The following is a 27,153-nucleotide window of genomic DNA, read 5'->3' as shown; positions in this document are numbered from 1 at the left end:
ATTGACTGATAATATATTAATCTGTACCTCTTTAGGGTACAGATTAATACATTATTATGCCAATATTTGGGGGGCATTTCTCGCTTGTTATTGCAGTTATTGATGTGGATGTGATTGTTTGTTTATGGTTAATGTAATAAAAGCTTTGCGATTGGTGTTCGCTTGTACTTAATGTTATATTATGTTAGCTCATGTGTTTTATGGATACTTCAGAGATTGTTTTAATTTATTTATTTGTCTTTTAATGGTTACATTCATTAATGTTGGAGTAATTCATTGTTTACATTGGTTAGTGTTACTATTCATTTTGAGTTGGTTTAGGGATTAATTGGTTTGATTGCGTAATGCTTGAATTAATTCATTGTTGATGTTGTAATTGCTTCTATTGATTGGATTAGCTGGCTACTGTTTTTATTTAGTGAAGTGTGTTTTTTTGGAGTTTAGTTACGTTTTATTACTGTGTGTCTTGTGTATTACTGTATTGTTATTAGGGTGCCCATTGAGTGCTATAGAGGCTTATCATGCCCATATTATTATTATTATATGGGTATGATGTACCACTATACTACTCAATGGGTATAGGGTGGGTATAGTCAGTCTGGGGTGGGTGCTTAGGCCTGACGGGTGGGTGAAGGGGGTATTAGCCCTAAGGATGGGTGTTTAGACCTTGCGGGTGGGTAGCGGTTGAGTTAACCCCTTTATTACCTTAGCGGTATTAAACGCCAAGGTAATGAAGGGGTTAACTCCCCCCGCAACCCCCCCGCAACCCCCCCGCAATGCCTAAACAGCCACTAAGGGCCAAATTCCCCCTTCACTCACCCCCGCTAGCCACAGTATTGCATTGTACTGTATGTTTATTACAGTAAGCCTGGCACGGGTGTTTAACCCCTTCATTGCCTTAGCGGTTAGCCGCTAAGGTAATGAAGTTGCTGTACATGCATGTTTCCTGCCTCGGATGCATGCCGGGGGGGTCCGGAGCTGCTATTAATGGCTATCAGCTCCGGAGACCCCCGGCATCAATCCGAGGCAGGAAAGGGGCCTGATTTCTTCTAAGTCCCGACACATCGCAGCTCATCAAGGCATCTCCCCACCAATTGACCAACAATTTTGTAGTTAATTGGATTTGGGGAGAAAATCATTTTTTAGGGCTGCGATGGGCTGCGATGGGCTGCGATGGGCTGCGATAGGCCGCGACACCCGACTCGTGGGTCTCTGAATAGCGCGACTTTATCAACCATCCGAAAAATGGTCGATAAGAAGCTGATCGCTGCTCAGTCAGCGAATTTCGGATGGAGATAAAATTTTGCGTCGATACAGGCCGTTATCGAGCACTTATCGAGGCTATCTGAATACGAATAGCCATTTTGGTTGATAAGTGCTCGATAAGGGCCTTATGGAGGCTTTCTGAATCAGGCCCTATGTGTGTTATAATCTGCCCTGTTGTGTTATTGTCTTTCTTGTTATGTAATAAACCTGGGTTTTCAGGAGCAGGTGTTTATGGGTGGTTATTTGGGTGGAAATATTAAACATATTTACAAGGTCGGGGGGCAAAGTTACCAGTTTTCCCCCCATTTTTCCTGCAGACTGTGTCTGGTCTGCGGGTATGTGTCTGCAAATCTTCCCCCCTTATATCTTTCCCTTAGAATATTGTATTTCCGCCCGCAATGCTTATTGCAAAGTTGCAGTCCTGAGCCCAGGTTAGAGTAAAAATGTTACGTTTTAAAATGTATGTTCATGGCTATACAGAAAGTCCTTGTAATCTGAGAGGTAGCTAGGATGTCTGCATAGAGATCAGGGATCAAAGAGGAGAAGGGAAATTAAGAGGTGTTAGAAAATGTGGTGAGCGGGGAAGGGTGGAGTATCATGTCTGGGGACAAGGGCTCCCCTTGGGAAGGACACTTTGTTCACCCAGACTCGGTGGAGCCTACCCAGCGGGCGGTATGGGGCTGGCATTGGGAATCCGTTGCTGGTAGGCATGATTCCCATTAGCCAGTTCCAATTTCCCACTTTCCGGCATCCTAACACACCCCCTCCTCTGATGCGTACAGCCAGACGATCCCCCAGCTCTGATTGGCTTATACAGCTACGACCCGTTCTCCGATTGGTCGCCAGAACCTTCTCCATGTTGAACATAGAACAGCGAGGTCTATGTAAGGGGACTGGCCGATCAGAGAAGCAGACGTCTTGGAGCTTGGGTCGGTGAGGCGCTGGCGGGCTTGTTGAAAGTGCTTTGCTCCGAATAGCAAAGCACTCAGCACGGAGTTGCCGGAGGAGCCTGCCTAGCTGAGACCTAAGTTAGCGGCCATTTCCAGCTTTTGCCTTGCTCGCGGTTAGTGGGTATAGCTAGGTACCTTACCCGAAAAGGGTACCGAGGGTTTCCTGGACTTGGAGCGGACAGGGCAAGCCTTCTGAAGCAGGTGCCCTGCACCTAGTTGTGGCTAGAGACTCCCCCCAGAGCCCCAGTTAAGTGTGCATTTACTGTATTGTACTTCATTGCGTGCCTGCTGGTCTCACCAGAATAAACCCATTTATTACAATATTTTGTCCTGCCTAATGAATTGATCCCGGAAGGTATAGGTGTTAAAAGTACTGGTCTCCCTTGACACAGCCCTTCTGCATTCTCTGCTCTGGGAGAATAGGGACAATCCTTCAGGACAGTTCTGATACTCCTGGTTAAGAAACACTGACTTAAAAGATAGAAGGGATAGGGGGAGGGGGATATGATTGAAACTAGAACAAGAGGTAATTCTGTGAAGCTGAAGGGTAGCCAGCTAAGAGAAAATGTGATGAAGCACGGAAAGGGTGGTGGGTTCGTGGAATAGCCTCCCAACAGATATGGTATAGAATAGACATATGGTTATCCTAAATATTAATGAATTCCAAAGAACAACTGGCGTCTCAGATTTTACAGCAGACAGGCAAATAAGCAGACTCGGTGGGAAAAGTCGTTCTTATCTGCCGTCAAATTCTATGTTTCTAATTAAAGTGAGATATATTTATACCACACTTATCAACTCCCTTATATACTGTACAGAGATGTCTTCTAGTCACAGTTATGTAGCTCCCCTGGTCTTTCCTTACTGTACAGTAGCATGAACTGGACAGAGGGAATTTTACGTCATCCCTATATAGGACACATAACTGCAACCTAGGACAATGAACAGGATCATACATTTGAGGGTTAAATGTGTCTGATGAGCAATTATTTTTTTTAAATATAAAGAATTATAGAAATAAGGTTTTGTCCCCATGTCTCTCTAGCATGGGGGAATGACCTCTGTGGTTTTCTGTACTAAAGTCATGTGATTCTTACCTGGTTTTAGCGATTTTGAGGAACTGTAAAATTTTGGGAAGTTCTAACAGCCTCAGGGCCCGAAGGAACCTCAACCCTAGATAGAGAAGAGACAGTAGCCTAGATTAAAGATTGCTAAATAAAAAAAATGGTGTTATCAGTGTTTAAGACCAATTTTATTTATCAACCTATTCCCTACAGCCATATCACCAGTGGTAAAGTGTTTCCCTGCAGGGAGATGCTAGCGGTATTTTTAACGCAGCACATGCAAATAAGTAATTAACGCCAAATTATTTATTTACATGTTATTTAGCAAACTCTGGTGTCTTTAGTTATCAGACTACCGACAAAAAATATTGCTTTAATCGCGTACAACATCAGCAAGTCACACAAGTCCCTTTTAGCACGCACTCATGGTGCAATAGTATATCATGTTGGGATGTAAATATCCCCAGAGAAATCTCTAGTATCCCACTCAACCAAAGAGAAAAGGGCTAACAATAATAACACAACATCTTGCCCCCTAAAAACAGAAAATAATACTTTTTTAATAAATTAATCAACAACTCCGAAACAACATGTGACCGTATGTATAAGTGAATTAAAAATAGGATTAAAAATGTGTAGTAGGGATAGTGGTGGCAATAAGGCATACACAAATGTGATATAAATACCGGTGCTAAACCTATAGTAATACCTATAATATAACTACCAGATCACCAGATGATCTGATGTACAGTAGAGCTCTTAGGGGCCTATGCAGAGAGCAGCGAATTTTAAAATTGGCGAGTTTAATAAAAAGTAGCTTTTTTGGAGAGTTTTATTCTCCATATGCAGAAATGTGCGAATTCTGCTATGTTTAACATGAATGCGTGTGGCGAGTTTAAATTGGCGAGATGCGCGCTGCAGAAATGTGTTAAAAAAAATTCGCGCCTTTTTTTTTCCTTTGCTATGGCCGCGAGCGGCAGCTTCTTGCCAACTTTTTCTGGCGAGGCAAAAAGGAGACAATCGCGCCATTTTATTGCCGCGAACAGCCGCTAGATGCCGTTCGCGCCTCTCTGCATAAGGATATTTTTAAAACTGGCGAGATGAAGGTTCTCGCCAGCCGCGAGGCGAGTTTTAGAAATAGAAAAAAAAAATTGGCGCGTTTTTCGTAACTCGCCATTTTCTGCTGTTTTCTGCGCGATTTTCTCCAAAAAATGGCGAGTTTTGAAATAGCGCTGCTCTCTGCATAGGCCCCATAGTGTTAAAGTTGATAACACAAACTCAAAACACCCAGGTTTTACCCTAATAGAATGTAATTGCTGGGTCAACACACATACTCCATGAAGATATAGTATATATAGAGTATCAGCGTGTATCTGCGTGCTAATGAAGGAGCAACCATGCAGTACACCCAAACCAGCAGATAGCAACGTGCGGCTGATAAGTGAAGTATAGTAAAGCATGCATACAAAATCAGCATATGCCTATGTATAAAGTCGCCACGTTGCCTTAATGGCAAGCACATAACAACATACAGCTAGGCACAAAGTGCCATATAAAGTATACAGTAGACTGCCGTGCAAAGTATACAATCTACACCAAGCAGGCATTAAACCTATCTTGTCTATGTACATAATGGCCACTACATACATAGGAAAGATAAGACTAGCCAACAAGAATAATTAATAATTTATTAAAATACAGTATGTAACCATTGTAGAACATATTATTATATCAATCCATAACTAGTTGGCCACTCTGGCTACTGAAGCTGTAATATTTGTACATATGGATGTTATGGTTTTTGTATTTTATTTGTATGTTTTTTAATGCAGTATGTTAACCCATTGGTACCTAATGACTTTACTGTGCAATGAAATTGTAGCCTCAGGCATCAGAGGGATTAAATAAGTTCTGCTAAATGGTTTTTAATAAATCCTACCATATACCCTACACTATGTTAGAAAAGTGTGATATTTACTATGCCTCCACACCCTGGTTTATCTGAGTTATACTGTAGCTTATTCTTATTACGTAGGCTATTTATTTCTCTTAATGCAATTTTCATGTATTTAAATGATATAAATATCACTACCCATTTATGAAATAATAATTGGTAGTGAATATGTCTGTAATTCCAAATAAGTGTTGTCATTACATTTTTGATTAACAATTAGAAAACCACAATCTTAGCAAGCTCATAATATATTTATATACTCACTGTAGTAATACCAACTGGAGTGCTACTGGGAATGTGATCTTAAATAGAACCCCTTCAACATACATCTGTATTGCCCCAAAGGCAGATATTTGATAGGGTTCCCCAAGAACTGCTTTCATCTGCCCAGAACCACCATGCTAAGGGTGCATATCACTTAATCTTGGATTATTTGCAGCGATGTGTTTCGTCAGTCCCACCCTGACATCTTTATTATGACTTTGGATAAAGGAATTTCAAAGCCCGGCTGAGATCATTCTGAACTCATTCAACCTGCATCGGTAGCCAAAGGGTGCAAGTCGTTTGCTGCCGTTCAACTGCTCAGTTACTGGGTTGAGTAAAGTCTTATAACACACACATTGTGATGACTATCCTACCTCTTTTAACACAATTTTAACTTTGTCTGTAACTATTACATACAGATGCAGCCACCAGTATTAGAATACTTAGGCTAAGGCCCCGGTCACGCCGCTGTAACGCGCACCCGCGCTTTTGGCGGCGCGTTCAGCCAATTCCCCGGTCTGCAGCTCACTGCAGGTGGAGAGACCGGGGGGTGGCGTGGCGGAGGAATGACGGGGGCGCGGCCATGACGTCACCCGGCAGGTTCGCCCTCATTGGCTGAACCGCCGGGGGGCGTGCCTAATCGCTCGACGCGAGTCCTGCTCTCAATTCTATTGAGGGCAGAAGTAGCTCTCGCGCGAGCGCTGAGGCCCCCCCTCGCAGCGGGCCCGGCGCCATTGTGGGGAGGGCTCTCGTGCATGCAGCGTACGCCACAGCGGACGCTGTAGTAGGCAGCGGGGGCAAGGCCTTACCAGGGAAATTCTCGGAGATTCTGGGGCAGTCTCACAGTAAATGCCTCAATTTGCCTCAACATTTCTGTGAGATTCTTAATGGCCCATCGGATTAACACAGCGGGGTCTCAAACGGAATGGGACTGCATGGACCCCTGCTGTGTTAATCTGATGGGCCATTAAGAATCTCACAGAAATGTTAAGGCAATGTTGCAGCAAGGTTGATGCATTAACTGTGATACTGCCCCAGAATTTAAAAGACTAGAGTTCTAATACTCGTGGCTGCATCTGTATTTTTATAAATAAATACAGCAGAAAGAAAAGTAGCCCCAATGCACATCAATTAAATAAATGATTTCATTAATGTATACTATATATCTTCTTCTAATGATTAAGAGTAATTTGCCTGGAGAGCATCAAACTTCTTATGTCAAAAATGAGTTATTTTCTAAGATACAAGTCATCAACATATTTTTACTGTGGCCAAATAGCACCCTTTATTTATTTTGCCGCTTATTTTGGATTTGCCCATGTTTCTTGACACATTGAACATTTTTACATCATTTTCAGTGTAATAACACATACAGTATTTAGACAACGTAAAGATCTGTTCAAGCACACGCTACAGGCTGGCCAGGTTGATGCCAGGAAGAACTTATAAAAGAAATACAATCATATATTTTATACATTGCAGAAATATAAATGTATTGTTTATTTGTTAACTGTACATCTTAGCATATGAATAGAATATCTAGTTTTGATGTTATGGATAAATATTGTTTATGTAACCACATATGAATTAATATTATATGTTACTCTATATACACAACTATTTTATTTTGTGCATAAATGATTTACTATAATACAGCTCAACCCCTTTGATCTGCTTATAACGCGGTGTGAGCATGTGGTTTTTTTTGTGCCAAACCACACACACACACACACACACACACACACACACACACACACACACACACACACACACACACACACACACACACACACACACACACACACACACACACACACACACACTGGTGTTGCTGGGGATCGTGGTGGGGCTGCTGGGGGTTCGTGGTGGGGCTGCTGGGGGAAGTGCTGGGGATCGTGGTGGGGCTGTTTGGGGAAGTGCTGGGGCTTCTGGGGGAAGTGCTGGGGCATCGTGGTGGGGCTGCAGGGGGTTCGTGGTGGGGCTGCCTCCTCCCTCCTCCTTCCGATTGGGTGCGCGGTGGTGATTTTTTTTTTAATTAGCGCGACCCCGGTTATAATGCGGTCGAACCGGGTGGCCCCCGATGACCGCGTTATAACAGGGTTCAGCTGTACTTGTATATTAAAAATATTTTTCTTAGTTAACCAAAAATAAATAATCTCTTTTGTTGTTATTAGGTCATGGACAACAACTGCAGTAAAATGCCATTAGTTACGTATATTAAGATGTTTGTGATCTGTTCTCAATTTACCAGCTTCTTCCTCCTCAAGCACATGATGATCTGTATCAGTAAATCCACGGATGCCTTCAATAGATTCATTTTGAATATCGGACTTGAGTATCTCTTAATATATGCTGTAGTACACATTGAGGGGTGTTCCACCACCTGTTCATCTCTGATGCCTGTGTTCTAGTGCCATTTTTTCTTGACGTACCCATGCCTCGAGGTGGACGTCTCCCCGCATTATCAGTTACCACACCAGACAAGTTGATGGGAGGAAAACGAGTAACAGCTTTATTCATAACAAACAACCATTAATACCAACATGATAAATATCACAATTTATTCCAATTAGAGACTCAGCCAGATTGCTCAGCTACCATCCACTAAGAGCATAAGGTATACCCTCAGCTGTTGCTCACTTTGCCATTTGGCACCTTAGGCCATACAGTATGTCACAGAGTCCTATGGAAGTTCACCACCATTCTTTCCACCTAAGACGAGAATGGTTCCGCCCTCCCCAAATGTCCATTTATGATGTCTGTGACCTCCTACCAGGAGCAAATACTGACTGGGTTACTCTCCCCCTCACCCCTTCTGAGTAAACACTACTCCTTCCACCAGCAAGGTCATTTAACTGACATTAAACTGGCCCTGTGAGCCGCTACCAGCCTCACCGCCTTCTCCAGTGTGCAATGCTACACGAAAACAAGATTTAATTTCTGATGTCCAATAGGTGAGCCTCATTCTCACTGAGCAGGCCTTTCAGCCCCTCCCCCCTTCCAAGTCTACATGTCTCACCCCTATCCACCCTAACTCCTTCACAAATGCCACCATGGTATTATTCCATTTTTTCCTTGACCTACAGTATCGCCGCGCCACTACTGGCCCCCGCCACCGCATCCTAGGAGAATCCTTTAACCATAACAACATCATAGTACTGAACCGCACTACCAATTGTGATATGTGCTGCTGTATGTTCCGCATCACGTCCAACGTCTGGACCCATGCCAAATCATTTCCCCCACATGTAGCAACACTATGTTAGAAGGGGGCTTTCTCCTTTCTCTACGCAACATTATGGGAAGCCTCTGATCCCATCTCATGCCCCTAGTGCCAACCCACTGCATCCTGGCCAAGTCCTGCCTTATACTCAACTGCCTTCCTCCTGACCTATTGTGAGGCTCAGGGAGTCACGCCGCCACCCACTCACCTTCACCGCTGTGGGCTCCTCTAGGGCCACTCGCTCCCGCCTCCTCAAACGCCAGGCGATCACCGCTGCACTGGTGCACACGTGCGCCTCTTAATAGTGCCGATCACGGGCGGGCACGGCGTGTACACACGGACGTGCGCACGCATGCCCGCTCTAACTAGATCCACCTCCTCACTCAACTTGGCCCTCGGCACCTGAACCCTGCCCTACCACAGTCCTCACCTTGCACACACCTCAACGCTGCAGGTACCTCATTGGATGCTCTCTCCCACATACAGTGGCGGCCGCCTTTATCCTCATGCGGCCGTATCAGGGCTACTCTGAAAACCGCGGGCAGATGCAGTACTTGATGCGGTATGTTCTGGTATTTTAAGCCGCGGCCGCCTTTATTGTATTAGCGCTGTCTCGGCATGAATGCGGCATGAACGCGGTGAAGTGCGTGGCATTCGGAAAAAATACCCAAACAAAATCGGAGATGTTGGAGAATAAAAGGGGCCATGACAGTATACTCAGCTGCCCCACTGGCAAATTGGCTGAGCATAGTTCCAGTTGCATTGCACTCACCTCTTCACTGCCTCCACAGTCTTGCCTTGTCTTGATGCTCACCTTCCTGTGTACCGACCCGGCTTTCCATGACCAACCGCTCCTCTCCAAATATGACAAACGGACTACGACGACTCTGCTCTCTCCAAACCTGACCTCGGCAAACGGACTACGACGACTCTGATCTCTCCAAACCTGACCTCGGCAAATGGACTACGCCGAATCTGCTCTCTCCAAACCAGACCTCGGCAAACGGACTACGATGACTCGGCTCTCTCCAAACCCAGACACGACTAATAGTACCTGCAACGTTCCATATCTCTCCTCCTCTGACCCGGCAAGTATATCGACCATCCACACCTCTCCAACCCCAACCTGGCTACACCGACCAACTCTACACTCCAGACACGCCCCCGTGGCTGTGGGTGGTGTACTATCCTTTGCCACTTCGGCACTGTGGTCCTGCCTTGTTTGTGGTGAGCAGAGCATGCCACCTATGCGCTGCCCACGCCCATGATTTGAGCAAAACACAAATAACAAAATGAAACACTAACTCTCTTTTTTTCTCTCAATTTACACATGGTCTAACATAACCTTTAAACCGCCAATGACTACTTGCCCAATTCCTTAATAGCTGCCTCCCCTAGGCCCAATCTAGCTGTTTCAGAAGCCACCCTGATTTTGAAGGAATGAAACTTAATTATCAAGTACCCAAAACCGCTATTGCTGCACATTTTTTCACTGAAAGTGGTACAACGTACAGTAGCCTCATCTTCAATTAGCAAAAAGGAAGGGGCACCACCCTGGGGCCTATACTTCAAGTGCACCCCCACCTGCCTTACTGGACAGATCATACTGCCTTTGAATCCTCCCAGGTACACCAACTTACCTATTCCCGCCAAATCTGTTTTTGACCTCCTAATTCTAAACTGCATGGACCCAGCTTCCCACACCACATTCGTGTTCTGCAACCCCCCCCCCCCCCCCTCAATCTTTTTTGAGGTGCTCACTATTTTGCTAATGTGCATGGCCCCAAAAAAGCCAGGCAAAATGACACGCTAAAAAGCCTTGCCTTGTAGTAAGACAAACACATCCCGTGTATCACCCCTATTATTTTTGCCAGCATTATTACCAAGATCAGGCCCTGGTCATCCTTGGGTCAAACCACCCTCTTTCAACCTGCTACCACCCTGCCTATCAAGAAATCCTTGGTATAATACCTCTCACCTTTTAACTTTAAGAAAAAGGATACCCCCGCCAAAAATGTAAAATACCACCATTGAAGCTGAGCCACTCAACTCCGCTTTCTTACCAGAAATCTCAGAAACCTATCCCTGATCGCCTCTATTCCAGCGACCTCCGTTCCCCTCTCTTCCAAATCCTCACTCAACAAGGTCTGCCACTCTTCCCAAGCCCAGTACTGCCTTCTTCCACAGTTCCCCTGTTGTGGCCAATCTCTTAAACAGCTCCTGGAACGCCGCAAACTGAAAACAAGAAATGGCATCCGCTATCATGTTCTCCAAAGCCGGGACGTGCCAGGCCTTGAACCATATGTTATGACCTAGACATCTTCAGCAACTGAACAACTACCGGGGAGGAAGCCGATAGTCTGTTCAGATCCACCACCACCCCCATGTTATCCGTCCTGAAGATAACCTCCATGTTGGCAAGTTCCATCCTCCATAGCTCTACAGCCACAAATAGCGGATAGTGCTCCAAAAATGTCAGGTCCCCCATAAATCCCTGCTGTCTACTCTAAAACCATCGCTTTGCGCACCAGCAACCCTGAAAGAATGCTTCCAAACCAACTTCCTCCTCCAAGGCCAGCGTACGACCGTTGTATCACCTCAAGAAGGTGACCCATACTCGGAGTTCCCCGTTTGTGTGTTTTGATACCCGGATAAAGTGGTGTGGCGACTTCACCTCTGTCATTGCAAATTCCAATCATCTCACAAAGACCCTTCCCAAGGGAAGATCCTTGTAGCGAAATTGAGGTGGCCCAGCAAGGAATGGAACCACCTCAATGTAGCCTTTAAATTCCTTCACCAACTCCCTCAGCTCCACCAGTTTTCTGGCCGAGAGACGATAATCCATCCTAACAGTATCAATCTCAATTTCCAGGAAGCTGATGCATACCACTGGGCCCTCTGTCTTGCCAACGGCCATGAGATCCAAAAACTCTCGTAGTATCCGCCCACACACATCGCACCCGTCCCTCCCTATGAATAGGAAGTCATCCAGGTAATAGAGGATGTATAAGAATCTCCCAATACGACTGCCGAGGCAAGACATCTGCCCCTACCAACATGATCGCAGAGGCAGGAAGTCAGCCTCCTTCTGAAGCAATTGCCTGCATGTGTCTGCTCCCTAAATCTAAGGATTCATTGCCCTCTCCCCTTTGCCTTTGCAAGGTTCTATTTTCCTGCACTCCTGCTGTAACCTTATCTTGCCTTCCTTGTTCTTCCCTGTTACCGATCCCAGCTTGTAGCCACGACTAACCTGCTTTCTCCAGTCCTGACCGCAGAACTGTAACCACTACTACTCTGCCTTCTCCAGTCCTGAAACTGAAACAGTGACCTCAATCATCCTACCTTCTCCAGCCCTGAACTCAGACCTGGACCACACGATTCTACTCTTCAGGATTGGGATCCCATGTATAGGTTGTTCTCTACACTCCACCTCTGACTAGTGGGTCTGTCTCCTGGACAGTACACAGCGACATACGAGACCGTAACACATTGCACAGGCCATACTCTATGGACCCCTCAAAGGGGGAGAAGGCCGTGTCCAGGGCCAACTCTTGGGTAAGCACTCTGCCCACCTGGCTACATTGGATACTGCATTGGTTTCCATCGCCTCAACCTTGCAAACCCTCTCTACACATTTTCTCAGTGCATCCCCGATGAATCCCTCTGCGGCACCAATCCCTTTGGTCCAGCAAGCGACACCCATTCCAGTGGTTCTCAAGGAGCCAACTATTTCCAATCCTGAATGCTATGCTGGCTCCCCCTCTGGCTGTAGGGGGTTCCTGAATCAATGCCAGATCCACTTTGATTTACAACCATCCTCCTTCAGTTCCCATTGCTCTTGGTGGTGTTTATCATTTCTCTCCTGGATGGTGAGGCTCTGGCATGGGCATCAATTTTGTATGTGAGGGGTTCATCCATCATTCACGACTCTGCAGTCTTCATCCAAGCTTTCCAAAGAGTCTTCTACACTCCAGTTCGGGCAATCAGTGCCGAAGCCACCCTTATGCGAATTCAACAAGGGAGTCGCCGGTAGGCCGCTACGCAGTCGAGTTCCTGACATTGGCTGTAGAGACCGACTGGAATGAGGTAGCCCTGAAAGCAGCTTTTTGGCAAGGCCTCTCTGAAAGGCTCAAGGAGGAACTAACCTGCAGAGACATCCCAGCTGACCTAGAGTGACTGATCACACTACATCTCTTTGGACAACCGCATCCTGGAGAGGCAACAAGAGCAGAGGCAGGACCTGCAAATCTTATCGGTTCTACTGGACCTCACCCTCCGAACTCCCTTCCGGCCCCAACAAAAATTAAGGGGCAACCCTTGGAGTTGGGGGGTATGCAGTTTTTGGAAGAGATGAGGCACCTCTGACATACGACGGGCTTTGTCTCTACTGCGCTAAGAAGGAGCATATAGCTCGATCCTGTCCCTAGAAGCCGGGAAACGTCAAAGTCTAGAGAAGCAAGGAGGACCTTCTCTGGGCACATCTATTTTCTGTCCTCCTTCCCTCTGCCGTCTGATCTTACCCATCCGCCTCTCCTGGCAGGGGTGCTCCATGTCGACCCAGGCATTCATGGATTTGGGGGCGGCAGGCTCCTTCGTGGACTGGTAAAACAAGAAAAAAAAAGCGCAATTAATACAAACCAATAATAATATACAAATATAATAATCCTCCTCAGTGCTGCAAAGGGAAAAACCGGTCACTAGAACCGTGCGGTGAAGAAAGTATGTGAACAAAGCGCAAATGAGTGAATTAAAATTCAGATAGTGCTCAAATAGTGCTACCAAAAAATATGCACTCACTAGATGGATGTCCAATGGAATGGATGTTTTAGACCAATCCAGATGCCACAAAAAAAGGAATAGGGAAAGACATAGCATAACATCGTTTTAATCAAGTAAAATGTGGGCGAAAACCAAAGTGCCACACACGTGCTCCCAGTTTTAAATCGCAGCAAGTGTATTTAGGCACCCTTCGACCTCACAGGATATAAACACCCCGATTCCTGGGGTGCCCGATAGCCTGCACAGTATGCGCACGAACTAAGGTGCCATGCTCTTTATCATGGGAGTTACTTCATGCCCTTCCCATCCCATCCTGTCTTTGGTCACACTTGTCCATGGAGTTCATTGTGGAGCTTCGCCCATCCCGGGGCATGACAGTAATCCTGGTAATGGTTGATCGCTTCTCCATATAGGCATATTTCATCCCTCTGAAGAAACTTCCTTCTTCTCCTGAGCTGGAAGACATTTGCATCAGGGAGGTATTCTGTCTGCATGGCTTACCTACTGAGATTGTCTCCGACGGGCTCCCAATTTATTGCAAGATTCTGCAAGGCCTTTTGTTGCCATTTGGATGTTGACCTTAATTTTTCATCCGCCTACCACCCACAGTCCAATGGTTAGATGGAGAGGACCAATCAAACGTTGGAACAGTTCCTCCGGTGCTATGTCTCCCAGCAGCAGGACGATTGGGTGGACATGCTGCCTCTGGTACAAATTATCATGAACTCTCTGTCCCAAGAGTCCTTGAAGTGCTCTCCCTTCTTTGTGGCTTTAGGGTATAACCTTTCCCTGCGACTCCCCCACTGTAGGTGTTCTTGTAGCTGATACCAGGGCCAATGACCTTCTGGATCTTTGGAAAGGCCTTCAGGCGACTCTTCGCATGGCAGCAGAGACACAGAGGAGAAACGCAGACAAACGAAGGAGGCCATCACCTGAATACCAAGTTGGTGATGAGGTCTGGCTCTTGACGTGGAATATTCGCTGATGTCAGCCCTCCGCGAAATTGGGACCGTGTTTTATCAGTCTTTACAGGATTTCCCGGAGAGTGAACTAGGTTTCCTTCCAGCTGGAGCTACCTGCATCACTCAAGATCCCCTCCAAATTTCACGTATCCTTGCTGAAACTAGTCATCCGGAACCAGTTTTCCAGGACTCTACCCCCTCCAGCTCCTGTTTCCATGGATGGTCAGCCCGAATATGTAATCCAGAAGATTTTGGACTCCAATGTCTCAAGAGAGTCCCTTCAGTACCTGATTTACTTGAAGGGGTATGGTCCAGAGGCGAGGTGTTGGGTCAGGGCATCCAATGTCTACTCTGATTCACTTCAGTTCACAGTTGCACCTACTTTTCATTATCAATTGAATTTATTATTATTAACATTTTCTACACAATTAGTATGGTTTAGTTGATCACTCCCTTATCCCCTCTTTTTGTACCTGGAATCCTGCTGTAACCTTATCCTGCCTGCCTTGTTCCTCCCTGTTGCCAATCCCAAGCATGTACAGTAAGCATCCCTAAAGCTAGCATCCTTGACCATTCCTCCTTCTTCTTGGTTTCGACTGATGCTGCCTGTGACGGTAGGGGGGTAACCAGGCTCTCAAATAAAGGTTTAAGCCCGTTTGGATGCCCCTAATCTGTAATAAGGGTTCAAGAAGATTCAGCTCTTGAGCCCAGTACTGTGTAATGCATAATATGTATTGTACGACAATAAAGTATATTGATGTGGTATGAGTTTCAAGGGTTTTTTTTGCGGAGAAAGTGTTGTCAGAATGTGCCTAACTAGTAAGAGTCCAGAGTTGCTGGTTCCTCTAAAAATGTACCTAGGAATCAGGTCTAATTCCTGGATACATGTAGGCATATGTCCTGGCAATATCTCCACTTGAAAACGCTTTTGCGACTCACCACTAGGGGTTCCCGGCTTCAGAGCGGACCAGAAAGGTTAAAGGGGCATAGGAATGTGAGGTGTCCCTGAAACAGTCGAGGGGTCCCTAGGTTAGTGGGGATACCCAGTAAATGCCCAGGTTACTCAAAAGCGGTATGGGTGTTCTGAAGTGCTCCAACCATACATATAAGGTTGTGAGGGGATTCTTAGAATCCATACTAAGTCTATGCAATAATGTGTGGGGAATATAGCTGGCGAAAAGTAAAGTGCAGCTTTTTATTCTATTTCCCATACCAGAAAGAATGAGGTTTTAAAAGTGTATATTTATAAACAAGTGTGTTAAGTACATATATGCTTTGTGCACAGTAAAATAAGGAACGGGGATAAACCGGTATCCCTGCAGCTGAAGGAATCCCAAGGTTAACGGGGGTACCCCAGTTAGTGCCAAGGAGTCCCAGAACCTGTATTGGGTTTGCTGGTGCCCCAAACTAATATGAGGTACCCCGAAATGTATACTGTAATAAAGTATGATTTATGGTGTTTTTTACACTTACTATAAGGCTCTATTCAGTCAGCTGGGGCATATGTTTAAGGTGCCAGCTAGTCTGCATAGAATCTGTACATGAAAGAGGAGATGGGATGTTGAGAGGTGTTGAGGTGATAATGGACAGAGCAGGGCGGAGTACTGGGTCTGGAGAACAGAGACCTCCTGTGTGGGGGACCCTCTGGTCTGACCAGCGGGAGGCAATGGGCTGGCTAAGGAAAAGATGGCAATCGTAGGCGCTTTCCTATTGGCCAGAACATATGTCCCACACACAGGGCGTGCCGAGTTGGCTCAATACGCCCCCTGCCTCTGACATCATCAGCCAGATGACCTCCGCTCTGATTGGCTGGTGGGACATGTTCCCACGCCCAGATTGGCTGCAGGGTTCTGTGAATGCAACTCAGAAGTATTATAAACCCATGAGACAATCAGATTTGCAGATTCTAAGCAAGATTCTAAGCACCAAGTCCAGTGAGTTAAAAATCCAGACCTCTGGAGAGAGGGGAGGGGTGGCGTCTGGAACTGCAGCCTGATTTCAGTTCTAGGACATTGCAGGCTAAGTCTCAGTCAGGGGAAAATCCTTATGTAGGATTCCCTGCACCTACTGTAGGAGAGTAGTTTTTTTTACCCCATTTCTCAAGTGTGTCTTTTCTTATGTAGTTTGTGTAACATTGTGTGTTTGCCTTTTCCTGTGAATAAATGTACAAATTTATTTCATTAACTTGTTTTGCTCAATGTATGATCCTGGTAAAAAGGTGTAAACTGCCTGTTCTCCCGTGACACTGCCATGTCTGTGGAACTCCCCACTGGTGCTGCCATTGCAGTCCCACTCCGCCACCCCTTCTGCCCCCCGGCCACTGACCCGCTATCCCTCATCCACATACTATTCCCCCCTCCTCCAGCCACCACTACCACAGGGGGCACCATCATGGCTGTGGGTATCACCCCTGATGCTTTCCCTTGCCAGGTAACACTTACTGCCCCAACTCTTACTGTCCCCCATACCTCCCTCACAATTTACCCCCCTCCCCTGTGCCCAAAGCCCTGTGCCTTGTCCCTGCTCTCCTCTAGCCGTCAGGACAGAAAAACTCCCAGATGGCTCAAAACATCCCAACCCCCTCCCCAGTAACCCTACTAATCACTCTAGCTTGCCCCCCCACCTTGTCTAGCTCTGTACTTGACCCACTTCCCTCAACCCTGAATGTTCATCCTTGTCCAAGCGATTATGCAACCACTCACCACCATGGTACTTCTTAACCTGCCCTCCCCACCGCTGCTCCCCTCCTCCCCTTCATTTGATCCCCCACTCCCTTGTTCCATTCCCACCTGTCCCTCATTAAACTGTCCTCTGGGGCAGATCCTACCTGCTCTCCCCCCCCCCTTACAATCCACCCCCTGGGTTGACTTACCTGCCACATCACTCTGAGGTCTGCCTGGTCCTTTTCTGTGCCATCCTGGCACCTGTCACAATGCCCACCACCCTCCTCTCTTGTTCTGATGGGCTCAACCAGAGCAGATGCTGGGAGCGCCACTGCCCCTGTCTTTCTCTGCTGCGGGTATTGCTCCTTCGCTCCCTGCCTTCTTGGTGTGGCCACATCACACAGTCAGTCCCTTGCTCTCACCACTCCTCCTCTCATCAACACTCCCTCGACTCCTCCTCTCACCAAAACTCACTCCACTCATCCTCTACTCATCCCCCACTCAACCTCCACTCATCCATCGCTGACAACAATCACAATCTCACAATGGAACACACTCACAGTATAACACTACCAAACAACAAAGACAACTTGCATACAAATATTACAATAGAGAAATAATAGACAAGCACTCACACTCACAAACTACAAATATCAAAAGACAACTCAATCAAAAATCACCAAGAAATCTCAATAAACTGCTCTTCCTCCCTCCAAACAACACTGACAGCTTATTTATTTTCAACCCAGAATTATATACAGTCGCTTCCTATGCAGGCTGACATTGCGTATATTAGAATTTCCCACTCTCACTACATTAGCACCAGTTTTGCAGCTGTTATGTATACTACAAGAATGATCTAATTTTTAGCGTATTGTGTTATTATCATTCACATGGATTTTGGAACTTTAGACATGCCCATGACTTGTACCTTATTTATGCATTAATAACAATATATATATATATATATATATATATATATATATATATATATATATATATATATATATATATATATATATATATATATATATATATATATGTGTGTGTGTGTTTGTGTATTTTTTTTTTTTTTTTAAAGGACTGCGATATTACCTCTGTTTTTATGGCATTTGATGACTTTAGGCCATTTAGTGCAATATTTTTTCAATTATTTTTAAATAGTACCAAATTTCAACATAGGGCCATATTTATTAAGCGGTGATATTCCATAAGGCACCTTCTGGCGCTGTCCACTCAAAATATGGGATGAAATCACCTAACTACAAAATGATTTAAGAATACAATTTATTGGTATGTGAAAAGGCTGATCCTCTCTGCAAATAAAGTATGGCATAAAACAGAATGTGAACATTGAAATAATAGCTCCATAAAACCTACCAAGCCAATTCCTCCCTAAATAGACTGCAACAAAAATGGGCGGAATAGTAAAGAAATCCACAATTGAATTCAGCTCCAGCCAAAATTTCAGCTTGTCGCTGGCTGCAATAAACTATGAGACATAAAGTATATTATCATACATATCATACAGCACATAACTTATGCATGAAGTGTAGACGTTGCATTTTTTTTTTACTAATTAAGATTTATATTGATTTTGGTTATTTAATGATAAAACATTTCACCGAAAAGCAATCAATACAAAATTAATTTTGAGATGTCCAATCAATTTTAGAGATACATAGAACACTAGAAATTCGTTATTACATTCTCGAGCTTCTTTGTACTGCAATAAAAAAAACATTTTGCAAAGATATGGCTTTCTTTCAGAACCTCATTTAAAATCAGCAGTGTATGAAAAAAGGGTATATGATAAGTGTGTATGAACAGAGAAATATGGGAATTTATGGCAAATGTTAATGTTATTATGCATTTCTTTGTTTTAGGCTGTATTCACAATTCCTTTTTGTTATACAGCATACAAGATTAATATAACTAAATACATATTTCTTAGAATGTTAAAAGTCAGCACCAAAAAGCTCATATTTTGATTTTTAAAAGGGAGTATTTGTCCTACAGTATTAGCTGTTTGGATAATGATGGCATTATAATGAAAGAGTTTGCATTTATGGAATCCAACACCCCGTTCTTTGGCAACCCAAGTAAAATTGTGTACAATGCTATTGTTTAATTTGGAGCTGTTTGCTAAGTTTTGGGGTGTTGGATTCCAAAAAATCCAAGCTCGCTCATCTCTAATTATAATTACACTCCAAGAAGAAGTGACTGTTTACAATTTGCACGTAGAAGTAAAGGCAGAAAAGGAGGGTAATATCAGATAGAGGAGTGAGGTTCTTAGGATCTTACCCGTAGTCCAAAGTAAAAGATGAAGAACGTGTTAAGCACCATGTCAACCACAATGGTGCCTTTTGCAGTAATGTCGCAGACCTCCAAAGGGCTAGAGAAAGATATAGTACTGTACATACTGTATAACAAATCCCTTCACATTTACAGCATCGATCTTCATTCTTATGTAGACTCAACAGAGAATGAACATATCACTATTGCCAAGTTATACAGTAGCTGCTCCTATTTTAATTTACATTTGTGACCATCCCTGTTATCATAAAGTTCATGGGCTCATGGGTATCGCCTTGTGATCAAGCCAGTAAAAGCCTCTACTTATATCAATTTGCATTTGTCCATTCCAGTGGCACAATGGTGAAGTGCCAATATGACTGATGGCAAAGAACAAATCACTTCTCTTTTGTCTACTTATTTAACTATTCCTACATCTGTATCCACTGTGTGGCTGCTTTGTGCGTAAGTGGGCATAAACAGTAGCACAGGAAGTCAGCAGCCAGTGTAACCTGATATTCAGGGTTCAGGGGTAAGTATAATCTAAAAAAAAAAAAAAGATATTTAATAAAGGTACAGTTCATTAGGAAAATTTAAAATATATAAAATGATAGGGTAAATGTATAGTGTACATGTGTAGTGTAAATGTAAAATATATGGGGTAAATATGTAGTGTACAGTAAATATTCAGTGTAGTATACAAAGGGCACTTAAATCCATTGTGCCCTTTGTTCCTTTTATCATGTATACATTTATGAAGACATAATTTAAATGTATATATTGTAAATGTATATTAATGTATAAAGCAAATGTATTGAGACAGATTTTGCTGTTACATGACGCCATGACATCGCTACGCTGCGGAAGAGGAGGGCCGCCCCTGAGCCTATGGGCAGCAAAAAGGTAAGTCCTCCACTGTGGATAATGTATAGTGTGTAGTGTTAATATATAATGTGTAGCCCCGGTCTGTTTTTCCCCTCTGACAGCCCCCTTCATGAGGGCCGAGTGATCGCGGGTGCCGCCGTCGCTATTGACGGACCCGCCGGCAGAACGCGAGGGTGGGGGCTATTGCAGGGAGCCGTGCGCTGTTCCCTGAGGCGGCAAGTTGCCGGGGACGCGAGCGGCCCGTTGTTAGGGCCGCGGTCGCGTTGCCGAGGTCCGGGCGGCTCGCGGAACAGGGCGCCGCCATTGCGCGTTAGTTCGCGCATGCGCAGTGACAGGCAGAAGCAGGGAAGGCCCCAGAGAAGTCGCGCGAGGGTAGGGAAGCAGAGGGAAAGGTTGCGGCGGCCATTAGGCGTTCGCGCATGCGCAGGGCAAGTGCGCACGCGGCCCCAATGGTATAGCAGCCTCCTTGGGACTACAACTCCCAGGAGGCATAGGGAGACAGGCACCAGGTGCCTGATAGGAGCCAATAGGGCTGGAGGATTCCCAGACAGCCAGGATAAGATACATTTCGCGCGCTGTGGAACGGCAGTTGGAGCTGGGAGCAGGAAGGGGAAGGAAGGGTGCAGGGAGCGAGTGGCTCCTGCACCAGGTAAGGATCCCCAAGTCCCAGGCAGGCCCCAATCCCTGTTAGGGTAGGGGGTAATTGATAAGGGACGGCCCGAGATAGGGAGCTTGCCCTTAGGTGTGAGAGGGTGCAGGCTTGTCAGTGGATCACGGCTGGTAGTGCAGTGAGCGCTGACAAGTAAGCACAGTGTATACAGTGTGTTGCTGTCTGCAGGTTGACTGTGTGTGTTGCGGTCTGCAGGTTGACTGCGTGTGTTGCTGTCTGCAGGTTGACTGCGTGTGCGGTGTGTTAGTGCTGCATGTTGTTGCTGCAGGTTGTTCCTGCGAAGCTAGTTAGAGTTAGGATTGGGACTTAGTTAGTTAGGGGAGTGGGACAGGTCATTCCCCCCTGTAGGCCCCTAGGAGTTTCCCCAAAGCCACTACAGGTTGCTGTACTATAGGGACGGCCTATAGTATTGCGTGTGTCACTTAGATAGTTAGGGACTCAGCGGCTGCTGCAGTTCCAGTGACAGAGTTCGGACCCACGTTGGGGTCCACGGAGAATATATCCAAGGATAGGATCAGACGGATGCATCGCACGTCTGACCCTTTGTGAAGATCGTTGCAGGCCCGAGCACTGGAGTGCTCGGCAGGTAACTCTGAATTATAAGTGCACCACCGGGCCCTTAGCTTAACTGTGACTGCGCAGTCACCCATGATCTCTGCAGGAGTGCGGGACATTGGGTGGGGGATTACCGGACACTGGGTGGAAACACCGATATTGTGTGTAAGGTTATACAGTTATAGTATAAGGTTATGTTGTGTTATGTTTTCTATGTACGTTAGTAAAGTATTAGTTATTATCTATACTGTGTATGTGTTTATTGATGGTCCTGCGAGGAACCACTCCCCCTTTGGTGGGAGCCATCGCAGGTGGAGGCGCTGCGCTATGTAAATATGTAAGTGTTACCCCAGGCTCCCAGCTAGCGGAGGCTCAGATCTCCTGGAGCTGCAGGTGTTATACAGCGACCAGTAGTCCCTTAGGAAGGTGAAAAAGGGCTACAAATGTAAATGTACAATGTAAATGTACAATATATATTGTGTATATTGTAATTGTTAATGCACTCAATTCTAAAAAGTGAAACAGTGAGAGAACAGTTTAATACTCACTTAGCTGTCATAATAAAGTACATGATTACAGTTGCGATGTTGACCAGGAACACCAAAATGACCTAGCAAAGGAGAAAATATCATGGTGTATTTATAGCTAATGAGGAATACCATTGATAATATTGACAGACAATAAAAGGGTTATAACTAATACAATATCTTACAATAGCAGCTTATTGAATGTGAACATGAACATAAATAATTACGTAGTGTAGCTACACAGCTCAGATAATGTAAAACTGTTTTTAACGAAGACCGTAATAAAAAAAAACTAAATTTTCCTTGGTCCTGAAATATGTTCAAGACGTTGTCCCACATAGCATGCCCCACAAAATGTTTTTTTTTTTAATTTAAATAAAATGTATCAATGTAATCTGCTTGGGACAACATGTTGGTCCAATAAAAGGCATATCCCTCACACTCATTTGTTACTATAGTACGTCCGTTTACTCAGAAAGATTAAATCTCCTGGAAAGTACAATTTTTCATTGAGTCAGTTTCTATTTGTTTCTATTTCCTTTGGATCCGTTTTATTGTTATCTGGTAATTATTGTTCTTTCACATGATCTTTTTAAACTAATTATGCAGCCATCATTAGCAAAACAAAACGTAGGGTGGGCACTTTCACTGGTGTTTTGGTTTTTAAAATATTTAGGGGCCTACAGTATGCTAGTAGCCTTCATAACATGTCTCGCTGGGCCTCTTACACCGCCAGTTTTGTCAGTGTAGTTTACGCGGTATCAGAAAGACTCTGAAGACCGGCGATAGCTAAATGACCAAAACTGGCGAGGAACACCGATGTGATATTCGCCTCTCTCAAAAGGTCTTGTCCGTGGATCGGCAGCAATATGGGCGGGCCAGCATAGAGAGCTGCACAGAGAGAGCCACCTCTCCCTGCGCATATCGCACCAGCGATTGCAGGGTTTTAATACAAAATGTAATACTAGTGTTCGTGAGCAGGGAGTCTCCGGAGCAGAACTGCATGGATTCCAGGACTGGGGACGCCCTGCTTACCGAGATACAGGCCCCGTTATGGGGTGCTGGTATCTCCTATGCATTTAAATGTCCCGTGTCACGTGACCAGGACATTTAAATGCATAGGAGATGCCAGCACCCCATAACGGGCCCTGTATCTCGGGAATAATGGGGCCTGTATCCCGGACCTTAAATAAACGACCCCCTGCTCACGTACACTACTATTACATTTTTTTTATTAAAACAGCTTCATTACTTTAGCGGTTAGTCGCTAAGGCAATGAAGGGGTTCAACTTCAATAGTCTGTTTATTGGGGGCAGAGGAGGGTGGATGAAGGGGTTAGTAGCCCCAGGGTGGGTGGTTAGGCATGCCAGGAAGGTTGCGGGAAGAGTTAACCCCTTCACCACCATAGCGATGGAAACCGCTATGGTAATGAAGGGGTTAACCAGTCCCGCTAACCCCCCCCCCCCTCAGAAGGCCTAAACACCCCCCCCCCCCCAACAGATACAGTACAGTAGTGGGCAAAATTACTATTATCCAGATATGGATAATAGCTCATTTGCCCATTCTAAATCAAACATTAGCCAGCCAGCATAAATAAAGTTTGTAAAACTTGCACTTACCCCTGCCACGATGAGGGGCATCGTCATCACCATACTCCAGGTCCATCTCCTCCGTTGGCAGCAAGAGTACAAGAAACAAAACAATCTAATGGCCCCTAACCCCTTAATCACTTTAGCGATTAGTAACCTCTATAGTAATTAAGGGTTTAACCCACCCTCCCTCGCTACCCACCCGGGAGGCCTGACCAACCACCCAAGGGCCTCTCTACCCTCTATCCATTGATTGACACGGTGGTACATCATACCCATATAATATGGGCAGGATAAGCCACATATAGGCAGCAGTCAATGGCCAACCTATAAAAAAATCAACTAGCTGAAAAAAAGACAATTAAAGAAATACACATGCACCTATAAACCACAACAATAAAAGAACTACAAATCCTCAACTACACATCAATAAAATTAGTCTAACACCAAAACCGTAAAATAATAAAAACAATGTTATCCCAAAATAGTAGAATACAATTAAATAAACCAACAAAACAATTCAAGAAATAAAACCGCTAACCAATCCTAAAATGTAATAAAAACAAGCCATCCAAATACCTAACAATTTAGTCAAAACAATAAACAGAAATAGAAAAAATCAATTGTAAACAAGCATTTGCAAAAAAGAAGCATTGCCTGTCACTATATTTATCTTTACCTTAAAGTGGCACAGATAAATACATTAGCAGTCAACAGGCAACTAAAACATAAAAATAAATAAATACAATCAAAAAAACTGAAAAAAGACAATTACATAAATTCAATATGTATCTTACCTTTAGAAGTCTTCATCCCGCATATCAGGAAGCTCCCAACCCGCGACATAATCCACTGCAATCCCACTGCGTCCTCCTTGAAAATCAGTATCAGGTAAAAAAATCTTCTCTCTTTCATCTTCTTTCACCTTCTTCTATCTTTCTCTTTCATTCTTTTCTTCTTTTCTTTAATTGTCTTTCTTCGTGTACAATACAACTCCATTTTAAATCCAGCAACGGAAGTTGCCTTGTCGTCTTCTTGAGCTAAAATGAGACGGAACGTGCCTTATATAGTGTTACGCCGGTGCTGCCCGCAGACCAGACCCGTCCCTTATACTGAGGTGGGGACATAAAGGAACACGCACCCGCAGCAAAAGGAGCGTGTCCAGAGTGTGGTGTTTTAGGTGTTGCCAGGCCAGGTGGTATTTGCTAGCAATACATGCCGGTACCGGTTAAGAAGCTTCCATAGTTGTTGCCGTTGCCAAGGTCGGGGACTGGAGAGTTCCGGAAGGTCGGAGTCCAAGCAGAGTTAGAGAGCCAGGAGTTGACGTCTGCCAAGCCAAGTTGAGTCCTGTGTAAATAGAGAAAGTGCCAGAGTAGACCTCCGCAGTGGAGACTATGTCGAGCAATGAATGAGTGGCAGGACAGGCAATATAAAGTGCAGCTGACCACTAGGAAGAGGGGGCGGGCCTGGAGGAGTGCATGGAGCTGTCCTGGATAGGCTGCCTAAAGAAGAATACAGGTGAGCAGTCTTTGAGCCTGATTGAACTTTGTGTGTGTGTTGGGGGCGGGGCCTCACTGCAGGAGCAGTGAATAAATTAAACAGATCTGGTGCGTGCTCTGTAACAGAGAAGGGCGCGCGCCCGTGCACAGCAGCAGCCATCATAGCTCGAGCCGCCTGCGGCTCAGCAAGCGCCCGACGGGAACGAGGAGGGAGTATCCCAATCACCGAGACCGGCCGCCGCGACCCCCGGATCCTCACATATAGGGCCTGTGACATTACATTATAGGGTCAGATGGTACAGCTCCAATCCGATTGGACGCTGTATCATGTGACTGGCTTTTATTTTTATTTTTTAAAGGATGTGACGTCATCTCCAAGGGAGACTGACATAGCATGCACAGTTAGAGATAATATATATTATAGGCGTATGTAACAGTTACAGACCAGATTAAAATGTGAGACAGCTTTAGTTTTGAAAGACGACTAGTGGCGGCTGTGAGTGTATCCCGTAGATTATTCCAGTTTTGGTTTGCACGGTAATAGAAGGATGAGCGGACGGATACTTTGTTGAACCTTGGGACCATGAAAAGTCTTTTGGAGTCAGATCTCAGATGATAAGTTCTTCATGTGGTAGGGGTGAGGAGCTTGTTCAGATAGACGGGTAGCTTGCCCAAAAAGTATTTGAAGGTAAGACTGGAAAGATTAACTTTGCGCCTAGACTCAAGTGATGACCAATCTAGTTCTTTGAGCATTTCGCAGTGATGTGTGTTGTAGTTGCATTGGAGAACAAAACTGCATATTGAATTCTAGAGGGGATCAAGTTTGCCAAGGTGGGTTTGGAGTTTGGTTCTTGCTGGGTGTTTATACCTACCAGGTGGGTAGCAGGAGGGGTTAACCCATTCATTACCTTAGCGGTATTAACCGCTAAGCTAATGAAGGGGTTAACTCCTCCCTCTAGGCCTAAACACCCACCAAAGGCCAAATACCACCTTCACCCACCACCGCTACCCACAACAAACATGGCACCGGTTGTTATCCCCTTCATTACCTTAGCGGTTAGCCGCTAAGGTAATGAAGTGGGCTGTAAATGCATTTTTCTTGCATCGGATTCATGCCGGGGGTCTCCGGTGCTGGTATTAATGTGTATTAGCTCCGGAGAGCCCCGGCATCAATCCGTTGCAGGAAAAATGCCTCACCAGCTTCTCAGCAGCTTCACGCCAACCTTTTCTGGCAAGAGGAATTTGGGAGGATATCGCCATTCTAGAGCATCGATAACCTAATCGAGGCTACTAGAATTGCACAAATCTCAAAACCTGCTGATAAGTGCCTTATCGTGGCTCACCTGGCTATATGTTTTGGACGAGATCAAAAAATAGCGATTTTCGCTGGCCGCTTATTGAAGCTTTCTGAATCGCTGTAGCTTTTTTTGGCCAATAACAACTAAAAAGCCTTGATAAGTGTGTTTTGAAGGCTACTAGCATAGGCCCCTTAGTGTTTTAGTTTTGCCAGAGCTCGGTTGCTATAGAATTTCTATTGCATGTTTTAAATTTGGGTGAACTTTTTCAAACTCGAACTTTCAACAAAAGTTTTCTTGTTTGCAAACTCAAATATTTGCCACGTATAATAAACAAACAAACAAACAAACAAAACGAATCCGAGGATGAGCTTTTCTTGGATTTTGGCTTGAGATTTGCTCAGATTCGAAGAATTTGTTCTACAGTTTGACGCCCAACTTCTGAACGAACTTCGAAGTTTGAACCGTTTGACTTTCTTATCCGTGGACCTGCCCTTTATTAAATAAAAATATCAAACGGGAGAGAGTATGTTTGAACAATCTCGCAGAATATACAACAGTCTCATTCAAAACAGATTAGGAAACATTGCAAAAACTCTCCAAAGCATTTAGTTACTATAATGACATTAACGATTGAAAACATTTGTTTTAATACGTACTGTATACTTGTCTCATTTGTCAATAACCTACATTTAACCGACAGCAAATGACTG

The 27,153-nt window shown here is 44.8% G+C and overlaps 1 protein-coding gene across 1 annotated transcript in view; it reads right to left on the bottom strand.

The window, feature by feature from the left end:
* KCNU1 (potassium calcium-activated channel subfamily U member 1) overlaps nt 1-27,153 on the bottom strand; it is a 244,552-nt gene that overhangs the window by 202,493 nt on the left and 14,906 nt on the right. Inside the window, exons 4-7 of the mRNA XM_075601398.1 lie at nt 22,079-22,140; nt 19,430-19,520; nt 18,506-18,617; nt 3,314-3,389 (exon numbers count right to left, since the gene is read on the bottom strand). Of these exons, the coding sequence (XP_075457513.1) occupies nt 3,314-3,389; nt 18,506-18,617; nt 19,430-19,520; nt 22,079-22,140 (341 nt within the window). The remainder of the gene's footprint in view (nt 1-3,313; nt 3,390-18,505; nt 18,618-19,429; nt 19,521-22,078; nt 22,141-27,153) is intronic.

This window comes from Ascaphus truei, chromosome 5, assembly GCF_040206685.1.
Source record: "Ascaphus truei isolate aAscTru1 chromosome 5, aAscTru1.hap1, whole genome shotgun sequence".
Classification (NCBI taxonomy): Eukaryota; Metazoa; Chordata; class Amphibia; order Anura; family Ascaphidae; genus Ascaphus; species Ascaphus truei.
The sequence above is the reverse complement of the archived record's forward strand: the minus strand, read 5'-3'. Positions and strand labels throughout refer to the sequence as shown.